Here is a 16,211-nt window from a genome sequence, read left to right on the forward strand (position 1 = left end):
TTCTTCACTGCTCTTAGAAGGGAATATAGAGCAAAGAGCATATTCAGAATTCAATCCAATGTACTGCTTGTGCAAACACTTCTTCATTTAAGACTGAAACAAGAAGAATCGTACTTTGTTTGCATAGCATCCCATGCAAGTCACTTAGCATTGCAGTAAGAAACAAGTTAAATAGTCAAGGACAGGTATCTCAAAGTACATTGCAGCAGTTTGCATTTACATCTTTGCTGCAAAAGACCACATACACCACTTGTATTTTCAGTGATACATACAGTGATATATCAGCAAAAGAGCAATAAACAGCCACTGAAAAAACACACCTTTTTTAAAAGGCACTGAGTGGTCTGTAGAGCTCTTACAGTAGAACATGATCTTAGAAGTAACTAGTTCATTTTTACATATACACTAATTTGCAGCAGTGCATGTATTAATTAAGTGTTTCTGAAGGAGTAAACATCTTCCATTCAGTGAAAATAAAGTGAATAAATCTGGCTAAATTGTTGACTTATTTTAAAGCCACAGTTGTTATCATCAATAGGGAGAGCATAGCATGGTTTGACAGCTGGGTGTTTGGGGTTTTTTTCATCTAGTTTCCAGTTATTGTAAGTAAATTTGTCTCTTTTAGTGCTTGCTGGTACAACTGGGAATAACCTCTCCCCTCTGCACAAATGCCAGTTTTAGAGGGATGTACTCATTTACTGGCAACTTCTGTCTCACCTTTAAAAAAGTCAATTTTATATGGTGCTGTCAAAAGACTAGGAAATACAGCTGGTGAGTGCAAGAAGTTTGGATCAGACTGTAATAATTTAATGAGATCAATGTGTTGCTAGCAGGCCTGTGGAGGTAATGTATACAAAAAGTCTCAGAACTGACAGAGCAAATCCTGTCCCCTTGAGTTACAGTGACACTAACAGCAGTTACATGTGCTTGGAGGAAAAGGTCGGAGTCAGGTGCCAGAGGAGCAGTCTGGGAAGTGGAATGGGACGTGGGTAATTGATGTGAAGACAGAATAACCCAGAAGCATTTGTGAACCACAGTACAACTTGGGGCTGGATGTATTTCAGGGGCTGATATGTCATCAACACTTTCTTTCTTGGCTTTTCAGTGTTTTCTGCTGGGAGGTAAATTCTGCTATTCTCTGAGCATGCTGATACCACAGTGCCAGCTGCCAAATGCCTGCTGATTCCCATCCCTAACGAGTTTCTGAGATAGAGTCATTTCTAGCCACTGAAGCCTTTCCTGTCCCTAAGGATTTGGGCTATCAGTGCAGCAAAGGCCAGCATTTTCTCCCACTGCCTTAGGACATGCCTCTCCAGAGCTTTATTTACCCAGTGAGGATGGCCCTGCCAAGGCTTGCTGCTGCCAGCTGTAGGCAGTCAGAGCTCAGCGGGGATCTAGGCTGGGTGGGAGCCCACCTGGGCTCCTGGCTGACAGCAGTGGGGCTTTCTTCAGCAGAGGTACCAGGCTGGCTCCTCCGCTTGAACTGAGCCATGGGGGACTGCAAGCCATGCAGCCAGGAGGAGGTGAGACCCTGCAGTGCTGCTTTCCCCCAGCCTCCTATGTCCCAAAATGCTCCTTAGGAGGGGATGACAGAAAAGTTAGAAAATGTGGAGACATGGCACTGAGGAAGCCTTGAGAATGCTCCTGCAGAGCAAAGGTGACATCCAACCAGACCCATCAAAGGGTTCTCCCTGCAATGGAGGGTTGGTGGGCTTCTTCACATTGCCAAATTAAACTATATGTCTGTAATTTCCTCTGCAAATTCTGCATTGATTTTACAGTAGAAGATGGGGACATGTCCTTGCCCAGGAGCTGGGTCTGGGAAGGCTGGTCCACTGGCTGCTCTGTCATTGTCCAAACTGAGCTTTTCTCAAAGCTACAGCATGTTAGATGTGTAAAAAATTGCTTATTTTTTTCCATAGAAAAACTGGCAAAAAGAAGCAAATTTCAGCAGCATATGAGTTTAAAAAGATCCAATTTGTGACTATTATCCATCAATGGTTGCAGTTCATTGAACCTACTGTACAGAACCCAAGACATCTAAAAGCCATTAGGAAACAGCAATTTCATAGATAAAAGAAATAAAAGAAACTACAAACCTGCTAGAAGATTCCCCTTGTTCTTTTCTTCAGGTCAGGGAGTGGGAGGGAAAAACATACTTGTTATGCAGATAGTAATCACATTACTTAGTTAGAGATGATGTTATATGTATAATAGACATAAATGGATATGTTAATTGGTGCACAACACACACGTTACATTGCAACCACAAAAACATTCAAGCAAGACTCATAACTAAAATGGTTCTGGAAAAGAAACTTTTCAGGTTTTTTAACACATGCATAACATGCTTAGTACATACCACTGCAGACTGAGTTGGCAAAGCACTTAGGCAAAATGCATTGCTGACACATATATAACAGAAAACTGTAGTTTCTTATTAGATATGTTATTTCTGGTAAATAAAAAGGTTTCATTTTAGCACAGCAATATGCTTATTTAAAATAAGAAGTATATGCACTTTTGAGGGACAGTCATATTTTAGAATATTTTATGTGGAATACAGCTTCATTATTTATGTAATTTTCTATCCATCCATTTATACTAATGTTGCTTTCAGCCTGTTTGTACATGTAAAATATCAATACTTAATGTAACTTTTAGTCTAAAAGGTTCTTTTAGTGTGGAGCAGTTTGGAATTAGAGTTATGGTAATGGGTTACTTACGGCTCTGTTCTTGTCAACTCTTTGAAATTCAAAGATCAGCTTTGGATACCCAGCCAAACTTCTTTTTGGCTGAGCTTTTTGGCACACAATTACCTTTTTACTGTCATGTGGATGTTCATCACCCAGCTTTGAGAGAAACCACTAATTCTCTTGCACTGTCTGCAATTAACAACAGTTAAGATGCTTATCAGAGCTTTCCCATAAGGCTCTTAGCATTCTCCTTTTTGATCCTTATCAAGTGTTTTTTACTTCCTGAGCTGTGCCCCGTATTGAATCATCAACCTGTTGCCTTCTGCTAAACCTTTTATTGAATTATTGAAAAGTCTTGGGCTGCCAGTGCTCTGTGAATTCTCACTCAGACTAGGATATCAAATATTTCCTGTCTGCCAAACTGTGGCAACAGGTCTTTTCAGTCATCTTCTACTGTCTGTATGTATGACTGCGTATATAGTTTGTCCTAAGGAAATACTGAATATATCAGAAGTTATGACAAAAAGGAGCAAATTCCCCAGTGCATTCAACTGCAAAATAGCACAAGGCACTCTTTCTTTGGAAAGGTAGATCAGCAGCTACAGCCTTATACAGAGGCACAGGCATAAACATACCATTGAACCAAGGGACAAGCTCTGCATTAAACTTAGTATTTTTCTTCTTGAGGATAATTTGGAATGAGCTGAATCATTAACTGTGATGCATGAGTGGGTTGTTGGGAAAATGTTTCTAATGCCTGTGCATTTCTAAGATAAATAGCAATGATTTGTATTTGTTCCTAGGCTCCTACATTATATTGATCTGATTTTTTAGTTGAAATTTTTTATGAGAGGACTTGAGAGGACTTAAGACAACAAACCAAGACGAAACAGACAAATACTAGTTCTCTATAAGCTTGAACACACATCATAAACAGCATCAGCTGCCATATTTGTACCTACTTTGTAGGGCTGCAGGTATGCAAGGCCTTCAAATGAGGCTTCCAGGTAGCAATGGAAACTGATTTCTCATCAGCAGCATAACTACGCCATACACACTACGTGCAGGATATACGGTAAAAAAAGAAAAAACAAGGCAAGAGGGAATAGGGGATGAAACAAAAAATTGAAAAGCAGATTAGTAACCGATACAAGTTGTATCTTTCTCTTATCATTCATAGCACTGATACATGCCTGAGGGGAGGAAGAATACTTTCATAATATCGCCAGGTGGCTGCCATGTTTGTTCGGCTGGCGTCGGTAGAATAAAACCGCCAGGAAGCCTGGTATGGGGAAACAATAGAAAAGCACAAAGGAACCAAGAAAACGAAGTGACAATGCCACCACACTGACCACAGAATGAGGGGATTTTGCTCAGACCAGAATGTGCTTGGTTAGGCTGATTCAGGAAATACCAGTACAAACCTACCAAATCTTTTGTGAATCCTAGTACACCTCATGCAGTAAGATAAGACTTACTGGCTCTGTGAAAGGACCAGAAGATATTCAGCACATAAAGGTGCTCAGAAAAGCATTGCAGTGATTTATTTATGACAAGTCCATAGAGGACACCCACACAAACTTGCATTCTGACGTAAAGAAAGTGTCATAATACATTCTGCAAATCATAACGAAAACCAGACAAAAAGCACTTAGAAGAAAAGAGAAGCATTCTCTATGGTTGGAAACACTGAAATTATTCATTTTGTGTTTTTAAACATTTAGCAAAAGTGAGTAACCAAAGCACAGCATTGAAAATGTGTCCATTGTTTAGATTTATAATGCATGTAGATAGTAAGATGAGCCTCGGTTCTACAAGCTGGGACATGTTCCCTGATGTCAGCATAACTATATTAATTTGTACTAGCTGAGCATCTGTGCTTCCTGTGTATTGTCAACCATTAAATGTCATCTAGGTATTCTTGTATGGAATCTAATACCCTGTGTTTTCCTACTGTGTGTCTCCCAGAAACACATCCAGTCTTCATTAACAGATGGAGAACCTGTTACTCGCTTCAAAAATTGCTTCATTGGTTGATCATTCTTGTTGTCAAAAATTTCTGCATTATTTTTAATTTGAAACTCTTTGGTTTTGGCTTATAGCCAGAGTTACTTGTTATGTTTCTGTCTATTACATTAAATGGTCCAGTAGGTTTTAAGACTTCCTCTCTGAGCTTCTGTGTTCAAATAATTCTCACACTAAATGTTTCTTATGGGCTAAAGAAATTGAGAAAAGTATATCCAGACCAAATATTTCACTTTTCTACAGCTATCTACAGGTCAAGGCTCTATCAAAGTGTCTATCTGTGGCAATAGATGAGTTAGCACAGTGTAACTGGTTAGAAGATAGACATTATCCTGATAAGCTAGAGACAATTAAAAAAACACCTGGGCACTGTTACAGGACCCAATGATATGCTGTTCAGATGCATTCTGCATTTATGAACATGAAATTTTCTCCAGTCCTTGACCCATTTTTCCAATGTTTTATTTGCTTTCTCCAATATTTCAGTCTCACTTACAAACTGTAGATGCTGAGTTGATATGTAGCATATTAGTATGAGCATCATCATACACAGTGGTAGGATCAGTCTTCTCCTCATTATGTTACTGGTTCTGTATCTAAGGACTTTAATAAAACCAGGTGTAGTAACATACTGGGAACTTGTATGAAGCTCTTGACCCTTCTTTCCCAGTCTTTCTCCTCTGTATTCCTCATGCTTGTTCAAATCCTTTCCTGATTCACGAATGCTGGGATAGAGACATCTTATAATTATCTGGATTCAGTTTCCAGATCAAGTTTTGTATTTTTGTATTAAAACATTTGGCAGTGATCCTTTCACACTAAAAGTCACGCAGATCATCCTTGGTTTTATTCCTGTGTGCATGTTCTCATATTTCCTATGCTGCCAGGCCTTGTGCCTTCAGGAAATATCTCTACCAGCAATTTTATATTAATTTCTGGATCTCTGAAAGTGTTGAACCTGTAAATGCTGAACAGCCTTCATTGTGGGATCCCACAACAAATGTCTTCCTTTCACAATGATTTTACTTGCTGAGAATCAATCTCCAAAATCAGGCAGCTAGCTACTCTTAATCTATTTAGCATGCTGTATTACTAATATTTTGGTTGAACTGTCATAAAATAATAATAAGAGCTATATCTAAAACCTAAATCTATTATGTGTTTCCTCTGGCAACCAAACTTGGAAGAAGTATATCAGAATATATGTGTTAGAAAATATGCCAGACAGTCATTCTAAACTAGACTCAAAAGAAGTGGAATTATTTCTGTCAATTATTCTAAAAAAATTTAACTTTAAAATATTTAGAATTTAATAATAATTGAACAGTAATAATGGAAAACATTTATTAACTTTAAGAATGCTTCAAAGACAGTCTGACATCTATCAGTACTTAGCACGGAACTCTAGCATATTCATACTCAGCTTCTTTATTTGGATTTACTATTTCAAAAATAAAACCCAGCATACATGGCACACATAGAATATTTGGCATCCCAGGAAAATAAACTAGGACTCTAGGAGATTATTTCCCCCCTTTTTTTTCAGTGCATCAAGTAGAGTAAAGCTTGGTGCAAAATGATTCTTTGGAGTATTTTCTCAGTTTTAACTAGGACTGAAAGTTAAGGAAAAAGCCAATGCAAAACATACCACGCCACTTTTTGTTGATTTGCACCATCACATCAGAACAATTTCAGACAATTTCAGACATTTTAAAATTGTTTGTGCCTACATTTCTAGCTTTTGAATTGACTCATACTGAAACCAATTCTCTGGGCAGGACATGTTTCATCTTCACCAAGTTCATCACTCACTGAAATACTCTAAACTCTGTAGTAGATGAAAAGTAGCTTAATATAGGCAAGAGCACTGTGCTGTCAGTTGGGTTATCTAGGGATCAATTCTCTTTTTCCAAACAGCTTTCTGACTGCAGGCATGCATTTGGCATCCTTTCCTCTGTCTCATTAACATGGATAGAGGAACAAAAAATACACACAGAAATGCTGTGTGTCTTGTTATAGTTTGTCTTGATGATCCTAAAGGTCTTTTCCAACCTAAATGAATCTGTGATTCTGTACAGAATTATGGCAACACATAGCAGTCACTGAACACAGTTATTTCATTAAACTAACCAATCTGTTAAATATTATTTCCACAAAACTTTCCAAATGGAAATAAGACTTGTTCTAATTATGTACTTTAAATCACCTGTGATTATCTTTTTGGTGATTTCATATTTACCTGAATTAGACTTGCAGCTGGATTCCTTCTTTTCTCAAAGTGTTTCTGACGATGCTGTTCCTGCACTTTCAATGCAAATCCTGAGCCAAGGATGCCCTGCAATATCATTTTATCAATGTGTAGGTAGTCTTTGAACAAACATACATCATCAATTACAAAGAGTTTGTGAAGATGTTACACCATATAGTTGCTTCAGATAACACATTTATGACCAGTGTATGATAGTAGAAGGCACAGAAGCAGTTCCCCTTTTCCTGGTGAAGCAGGAGATCCCTTACATAACATCTGTGGTGCTACCAATGACCACCCATTGCCTGGTTTTGTGCTACACTATGTTCCTGCAACTAACAAGGCCGTAGAGATAGATATGAATTTATAAAATCAAGCAGGAATATTCAGAGCAACTTGAGTCAGGAACGAGGAAATGACCAGCTGACAGGTATGCCAGATATACATGGACATCAAAGTCCACATCTGCAGAACTTGGAACTTTTGATTTTAGAAAAGCTAGAAAATGCATTTCTTCTTGATCTTTCCCATTAAATAATACCCATTGTTCATTCTAGAGGCTGTGAAAAAGCTATTTATGAAACTTCTCCTCTTTTAGCCTTTTACCTTTGAGTAAGATAAATTTGATTCTAACTGAATAGATCCAAAAATTGAGGATGTTTTCCTTCTTGACTTGCAAGGAATGCAATAATTTTGCTGGACATGGCTGCATTATAAGGAAGAATATTTCCACTTGATTCTTAGTCAGGATAAAATACTATAAGAAGTGCAAAGTTTCCCACATACCTCTTCTTTTACAGACAGATTCAGCACTGAAGTATTTATGAGGAAAACTAGTATCTGTACATAGATATGACATGGGGAACAAAAGTTGTGGCATCTCTAATATGTAAGGGTATTCATCTTTTCATTGTGTTGCTGCTAAGACTAGCTTTCTTGTTAGTGGTGACTAGGTGACAAAAGGAATTAATTACAGTACATGTCAATAAATGTCAAGGATTGACAAACAGGTAATGGGTTATAATTATAATGCATTATAGTATGTCAAAGACACTGAAATACTCATTGTAGCTAGAGTAAGAAATAAATGCAGTGCACCAGATGATTTAATGCTGTTGACAAATGAAGATTTTTAATCTTGGTTTATCTATATGGTTGAAAACAAATGAAGTATTATAATATCTATATTTTATAATGATTTACAGATAAAGTGTTTGAGTATTAAAATATCAAAAGACATTGCACTGGAGACAATACAAAAAATACAAATACCACTTCTCATTTAGTGCTTATTCAAAACTAATTAAAACAAAAAAAAAAAAGAGATTCACTCAAAAAAACCAATAATTTATTTCTGAAGCTACACTATATTATAATCATTAGATAATTTCCTTTTCCATTAGTCTCTTGAACATTGATAGAAAAAACATGAATAAACTGCAATGTTTATTTATTTATTTCTATTCTTCACAAAAAATGATAGTTGCATCTTTTGCATTCAACAACATTAACCATTAGTTGATTTAAGGCCTTCTACTACTTTCTGTTGGAAGGTTGTATGGCCATACTAAACATGCTATTAGAAAGATCTATTTTTTTCACTATAATCTAAGTTAGAAAAACATATAATGTGCTTTTATTTTTGTTTTGTTTTGAAAAATTTGAAAGAAAAGCAGTAATATATGTCACAATTCATAACAAAAGGAAGGATTTTCAACTTTACACAACAGTATGTAACCTAATTTAGGTTATTTCCCAGTTTTGTCCATGCCAGAGAAACTTCCCAAAACTAAAGCAAAGACACCAAACCTTTTCTTTGGATTTTGGATCACACTTCACTAGTGCTGTTGCAGAACAAAAAGCCTTAAAGAGTTGTTCTTCATGTGGACAGCTTCCTTCAGCTTTTTATATCATAACACTGACAGGACCTACAGGAATTTCTATTATTTTTTATTAATTTTTAGGCATACTCACAGCAGGTAGTGCAAAGAAAGAAATGCCAAGTAGAGCAAATCCTGCAGAAAGCAACCTTCCAAGCCAAGTAAGAGGAGTTTTGTCTCCATAGCCAATGGTTGTCAATGTGATCTAAAAAGAAATGAATGAACAATATGGTTTACCAGAACTCACTGACAGATTAGTTGCAGATTATTTACATTCCATGAAGCAGCATTTCCACTAATTAATCCAAGACATCTGAAACATATAGCTGTTTCTAAATAAAGAACATAAATATACTAACATTGACTCTTTTCTGTGAAAATGTAATACTGTTTATGACTAAATAAAACTGAGATAAATAAGAAATGTGAGAAAAACATCTAAATAAGCAATAAGTTTAAGAATAATGAAAAATTACATTGATCTCAAATTTGAGGCAAATGGTAGAAAATGATATATGTTAGGAAGAAAAAAAGTGTTTTTTTCAATAGATGTAAAGGTGTTTCACCTGTTTTCTGCGGGAAAATATAACTATATGTATTTGTCTAGCTCAAGAAATATAAATTACATTGAGATAATACTGGAAAAATATAGGAGGGAAGAAGTGGATGCTTGCAGATGATATAAAGTCAAAGGAATTGCAAGAAGCAGCTGCATTTTCTGTAAACCCATCAGTATGATTTGAAGTGAATTATCTTCTGAAACACAAAAAACACTAAAGAAAAGCTGGGAGGGACTTTAAGTAAAGTTTCTGGTCCTTTCCCCTTCCTCCTGACAGGCTCGGATACACCTACGTCACTCCTGACACGAAGGTCCAAAGGTCACTATGCAGCAGCAGAGGCAGAGGTACCTGGGGCTGTTGGACCATGTTAGCTCAGCCCTGCCTGTGGACAGGTCAAAGAGAAAGGGGAGGCAAGCTTCAGTGCAGCTGGGAGGGCTCATTGACCACTGGCCATGAGCAACGTGGCCACTGAGATAATGGTGCATGGTTGGGGCTCACTGAGCGCATCTTGAAGGCAAAAGATGAGTCTGAGGGCTTTCCCTGAGCCAAGGAATTGCCCTCCAGGCTGCTTGTTGCCCAGGAAGCACACCAATCCCATGTCTGGGGGCTGGACTGGCAGAAGAGATGTGTCTGTGTGCTTTCACAGAGTTCAGGCCCACGCAGCTGCCCTGTGTGGGCACCTGGAGAAGGCGTGGGCAGAGCGAGGATTCCCGAGGGCCGGCCGGGAGGCTGCGGGGCGCGTGCTCCGGCAGCGGCACACGATGTTAAAGGACAAAGATAGACAACAGCAGGCCGAGTGCCAAGGACTCCGGGGCCTGCTATTAGGGAGAACATGTGCATGGAGAATTATTTTACATCGTGTACCAAATGTGGGCAAGTTCAGGCTCAGCAAATATTCTGGCAGCAACAGATTCTTCAGGAAATTGCCTTCTAGAGACATTATTTTGCTTCCAGCTTCCTCAAAGTTCATTCCTAGGCAAGACAGCCAAAACAATTCTATTTAATGTCAGGGTCACCACGGGACAAAAGAAGGAAAGTCTTTTGGAAGTAATTAGATTTCTACTATTTAGGACTCTGTAGATAGTAAACAGTGCTTTTAATTGCTCCCATTGTTGGGAACAAGCTGCGGGTGTAATTTACCCTGAGAAAGCCACAGGGACTAAGAAAGAGAGATGAATTCTGGCTGCAGCTGAAATTTCAAGTAGTTATCAAGTCTCAAGTTTTGTAACACTAGCCTGGTCACAGACACACCACCTTACATGGCTATCAGGTCTCACTCTTCCTTGCTCCTCTTCACTTCCCTGCCCCATCTTCTCTTCTGAGCCTTTTCAGGACTCAGGCAAGCCAATGCCACCCAGGAAGGGACAGAAAATTATCCAGATTGCTGCATGGTTTGTTTCTGCTGCTTTGGTCTGTTGTGTCAGTTCACAGACGTGCCCAACAGGCTCCAGAGCCTGCAGAAGGCAGCGAGAGACTGAGATGGAGTAAGAAGGAGGAAGGAACATGAGAATGCAACTCTCTCTTTTCTGGCAGAGATGAGCTGGTGCAGCCATGGTCTTGGCCTGGCAGAGGGGATTGATTTGTTTGTGGAAGAAGATAATCACAGCTCTTCACATCAGAGGGCAACTGCAGAACAGTTTGAGGCTATTAAGAGCCCAAGAGGAATGAAACACTTGAACAAATGAATCCCTGAATAAAAAGTTCCTCAAAATTTGTTTCCAGACCAGTTATTGAAAAGCAGTTTGGAGCTCTGGAATGAGCCCACTTTCTTGGCTTCCATCCAGCTCCCTATCTCCGCCACTTGCTGGAAAGCACAGAGATATCTCCTGTCTGGGCTGATGAGAGGGAAACAGAACCAAGCGTCATCTGCATATTAATGATATTGCCACCGAACTGTATTCCAAAGAAGTCAGAGATAAACTTGAACCTTTGAGACCTGACATCTGAGAGCAATCCAAAACCAGGAGCAGTCACACAGAGTGTATCTCTGAAATTTCTCCAAAGAAAATAACAAGACCCTATTAAGCGTTTCCCTCAATTCTTCTAGGTACTAAGGACTTAACGGTATCAGCCTGTGATTAAGAATATCAGAGGCTTCTTGCTCACTTTGAGCTATTTTATCTCAGGATGGTCTTTACAGGGGTATATAGGTGTCAGCACCATGCTGTACTGTCTTACTCAACACTGAGCAAAGGGGTTTGATCTTCATTTTATACTACTCTCACCACACAACTAAGAAAATGTTTTCTGGACAACTTCAAAGTTGAGTTTGAGAATAATCCACTGCCTCTTTGTAAGTGCTGCTGGTGAATGACTAAACCATTGGCCAGGCTTTGACTGGCATAATCCTGAGATTAAATTAACTGAGCAGGGTGTGGAAAACTACTGGATGTGAAAACACGACAACATAAGAAATTTCCAGAATCACTGATAATTATGCAAGAAGCAGACAGAAGTTACAGCTAGCATTGTGTGGGTAAGAGAAACAGCCAAAGTGCAAAGGTAACTTATTGTATCCTAAAATGAAGGACTTGGGCTTGTCTGAAAAAAAAATCTAGTACCAGCAGAGTTGTACTAGGGCATCTGAACAGGGACCACCCACAGGAGAGGCAGCAGACTGTCCAACAGATCTCTGATGGTACTGTATGCCTATGTCTAAGCAGCTGAATCACACTCCTGCATGGCTAAATGGGCTAGCTGAGTCCTGTCTTTTACATCAGATGCAAACCATTCCATTTTGGTTACTTCTATAAATGAGAGGTCTGGACAGACTAGTCAAAGTAGGCAGTGTTGTCTGGCCAGGCTCAAAACTCACAAAGATGATAGAACATCTGTTATCTCATTGCTGGAGCTAATAAATATGCTAATACAAATGAGGTAATATAATAATGAATGTGATGATATAACTTAGATGACTTCAATTAGATGAGATAGGACTCAGGAGGCCATTCTCTACCCTAATATTTCTTTCTGATGTTATTTTATGTTCTCCTAGCAGTACTTACCTTTTGAATTGTTACCTGACATCACTTAACTGAAAAAAATATAGTTTGCTCATGCTATCATTACATTAAATGGGAAAAATTTCATCAATGTTAACTTACTTGAGCTAGTCATTGTGCCAATGTAATTCATTGTAATATGTTTTCTTCACTAACGGGTCACTGTGGAGTGCAAGAGCCATTCTGCATTCAACTGTAACTATTGGGTATTACTAGAAAATACTTTTTAAGAGAAATTCTGTCAAACGTGTAAGAGGGACAGAAACTTCAGCTGCATTACATTTGCAGCTAAAGCTAATTAAAGTACAAACTAAATGTCACTGTAAGTATCCACAGTTCTAGTTAACATCAGTATATCTCAGAAAACCATGTATGGTTTGGTTTTGAAGTAGATAGGTTTTTTAATGGACCTTTTGTTCCCATATGGCTTTATTATTTTCTTCTGTTAAATGTATTTATCTTCTCTACCAAAGCAAATTCTGAACTTGAGCTCTTCATATAACACTGACCATTGTGTGCTGCTGTGTTAGGCAGCACTGTGGAGACTCTAACCACAAGAATATTCACAGTAGTAATATTAACATGATGATTCAATGGCAGGTTGCACAGTACAGCATCAAATTGCAAATACAGTGGAGTATTCATATGTAAATTTGGATGCCATATCCTGCCTTTCATTTCTGTATATAAATATGGGCTTCAGAAATGGAATCAGTGAAATAACCATAGCAGTGTATGATCCTCAAGTAATATGAATTAAAGAATGGGGTAATTGCAGTATGCTAGTGCTGCTCCTGTAAGGAGAAGCATAAGTGCCTCTAAAAGATTGAAATTTAAGGTAACTTTTTGTACCTGACTTTGATGCAGCCTTTTCTGTCTTGTACCTCTGCCATGACAAAATTCAGTCCAGAGTTTGGTACATAATCTGTGGTTTAAGTCAGAACAACTTTTGCAAATAAACAAATCAATGAGACTAAGCCTTGATTTCCCCTAAAATGCCATACAGTCTGTCCTTTTCAAATCTCTGCATGTGGGTTACTCTGGCAGTAAAAACAACCATGACTAAGAAGCACATTATGCATTTCCCACATACTGTTTTACATATTGTAAAAAAAATTACTATTATTAAAATGGCAAAGACATCAGATAAGGGGGGATAGTGATTTCTAGTAAGTTTGGGCACTTGCTTAAGTGCATTAAAAACTTAAATGTATTAATTGGAAACTGTGGAAAGAAGAAAATATATAGAAAAATACAAGTTATATTGTTTTCAAGTTTTAAAATAAACTTTGTTGTTTTTCCTGCTGAAATCTAGGCAAGATTCCTGATTTTCTCAGTTGCACTGCTTATGCAACCTCTGAGTCATGCACTTTCACTTAATAGTGTACAAAATATTTTAAGAACCACTTTATACAATGATTATTTCCTAGCAGGGTTTTTCCTTAAAAAATTGCAGTCAGCAGGTAGTGGAGAAGCAAATTCTAAAATAAAGGCCTTGTTCCTGCTGCTAGAGCTGCTCAAGGAGAAGGATCTGGATCTAACACGAGCCTCAGTCAGATGCCAGAGTGGAGCTCTGAGTTAGCTGGGACTTTCTCATTGCTTGTGCATGCATTTCCCCATTCCAGCTGGCAGGTGGGTACAATCCTCTGCTCAGCCCCTCTCCCTGCCTGTGCAGGGCTAAGGCACACAGGGCCTTGCAGAAAGGTAGAGGCTTTTTCCTGGGAAATCAAATGTCTGAGAAGATGCATTCCCAAGAACATGCACAGCCACAGGAGGGTCTCTTGCAGGACCAAATCCCCACTGCCACCCTAAAGGGGCAAGGGTGTTTCCAGACTGCCAGAGCTGGGGTACCCATCAATGAGGACATCAGCATCCAATGCCAGATGCTTCACAACCTTATCAATACAGGAAGGTTAGAAAGGTTTAAGAAAACTCAGAACTCAGCTTTTGAAGAAATGGGAAACAAAATAAACTACGGTGATGCAATTGAATGCAAAACCTTGTGTCATCACTTTAGCCAAGATGAATTCTATGTGTGTTTGTACTACAGGACAAAATGTATATTTTATCAGTGATCTGCCTTGATTGCTCTAAAGCAACAAGTTCCAGAAAAATATATTTCTGAATGTTTGTAAATGTACATATTTAGTAGGTGTGGCTTTTCCAAGCTCCCAATTTTGTGCAGTGATAACATAGAAATACAGTCTCTAGGGAAGACGTGCAACAAATGGACTAGCCCTTAGATGAACAAATTTCAAATACACTAACTACCCCTAATAATAGTGAGGGACCTTGACCTTAGCTCAAAATGCAGACAAAACTTCTTACAAATATTTTCAATAATTTAAGACATTCTGGAAAGGGCTTTTGTGCAGTGCCTATGTGCATGGCTCTGAGTCTGCAGATACTACTAAATCTAGATGGAATCCTGTCAGCAAAAGGTCTGAGGTGAGAAAGCTTCATTTTGGTATCCCTCTGATAAGGAAAGGTGGCAGAGGCTGGCTCAGGTTTCACACTTATTCCAAGGAAACTAATGAGTGCTCTACATTATTGTCAGCATTAATGATCTCCCAGGTATCATTTCACTACCCAGACATTGCCAGAGAACACTCTGTGTGTTCTACTGCATCAGAAGGAAAAGAAAAGCAGTTTAATACTTCCTGACAATAACTGCCTTAGGCTTTGTTGGGGCAGATTTCTTAAGCTGCTTAAGTAACTCTCACACAGTGGAGAAGTCTGGATCATTATAGGACATTTTTAAGCAAAAAACCCCTATGCATTATGCCATTAAAAAAAAGAAATCAAAACTTCAAACTTAGGCCTTTTTTGTTCATTGAAAACTTGGTTTCTTTAACAATATTCATATAATCCTCCTTCAGAAAAGCAGTCAGGCATGTACTTAGATCCCACAGATTTCAACAAAGTAAAACCAATTGATTTGATAGTTAACCATGATCTCAAGTATACCTGTAAAAAATAACACTGCTGAACCAGAATTGACATACTTATTCTTGGTCTTTGTCCTCAAAGTACAGAGGAAGAAGAAACAACATGTTTTAAAGGGCACTGATGATACTCTCATTCCAAAGCTGATGTAAGATTTTTCCCCTCTTTTTTCCTGACACTTTTTCCTCTTCCTGCACTGCCATTTAGAGCCCTCTGGTTTGTATCAAATCAGCTCTTTGTGGGGCCATATTACAAACTATATTACTGAAAGGCTAAGGGTTAAAAAGTACAATGCTTTCTTGTCTTGAAGGTTTAGTGGTCTGGTTTACAGCAGAAACACATAAACAACTGTTCTGCAGGATGGACTGAAATAATCTGTCAATGTGCAAATGAATGGCTGAAGGAGGAAGTTTCTCAGACCATTTTTTGTCAGTGAAAGCAATTCACTGAACAGCACACTAAGTTAAAATCCTCAGCAGGTGAAATTCAAAGCACTTTAGCATACTGGTTAGAGAGTCCATGTTATTTTTCTGTACTTACCGTGCCCCACCAGAGAGCATCTGCATATGTGGAGAATTCGGTATTTGCATCTTTTTCCACCAAATAAACCAGGAAAGATGAAAAGATGAGTACTAAAAATCCTATGTACCAGGCTGTGATTAATTCCTAGATAAAAAAGAACAGAGATCAATTCCCATTTTATGGACTGGATAGAATGACATTTCAAGAAGACATCATGAAAATATCTTTGTAAATGCTTTTTTGGCATCTGTGCAGTTATGAGTCAAGTGCTTCCCTTTGATGCAAATTTTCTCTGAAAGTGGACAAGATCTACTCTTATGGTTTGCTTCAGC

At 38.4% G+C, this 16,211-nt stretch overlaps 1 protein-coding gene across 4 annotated transcripts in view; it reads right to left on the reverse strand.

Annotated features, from left to right (window-relative positions):
• The window catches only part of KCNQ5 (potassium voltage-gated channel subfamily Q member 5), a 282,113-nt gene that overhangs the window by 33,849 nt on the left and 232,053 nt on the right, over positions 1 to 16,211 (reverse strand). For 3 of the 4 annotated variants that reach the window (XM_036380244.2, XM_036380243.1, XM_054514316.1), the window contains 5 exons: positions 15,898 to 16,023; positions 8,944 to 9,054; positions 6,961 to 7,056; positions 3,659 to 3,753; positions 2,100 to 2,126 (listed from right to left, as the gene is read on the reverse strand). In XM_036380244.2, the coding sequence (XP_036236137.1) occupies positions 2,100 to 2,126; positions 3,659 to 3,753; positions 6,961 to 7,056; positions 8,944 to 9,054; positions 15,898 to 16,023 (455 nt within the window). The remainder of the gene's footprint in view (positions 1 to 2,099; positions 2,127 to 3,658; positions 3,754 to 6,960; positions 7,057 to 8,943; positions 9,055 to 15,897; positions 16,024 to 16,211) is intronic. The other variant, XM_036380245.1, reaches the window with a different exon arrangement.

The sequence above is a fragment of the Molothrus ater genome, chromosome 3 (genome assembly GCF_012460135.2).
Source record: "Molothrus ater isolate BHLD 08-10-18 breed brown headed cowbird chromosome 3, BPBGC_Mater_1.1, whole genome shotgun sequence".
Taxonomy (NCBI): Eukaryota; Metazoa; Chordata; class Aves; order Passeriformes; family Icteridae; genus Molothrus; species Molothrus ater.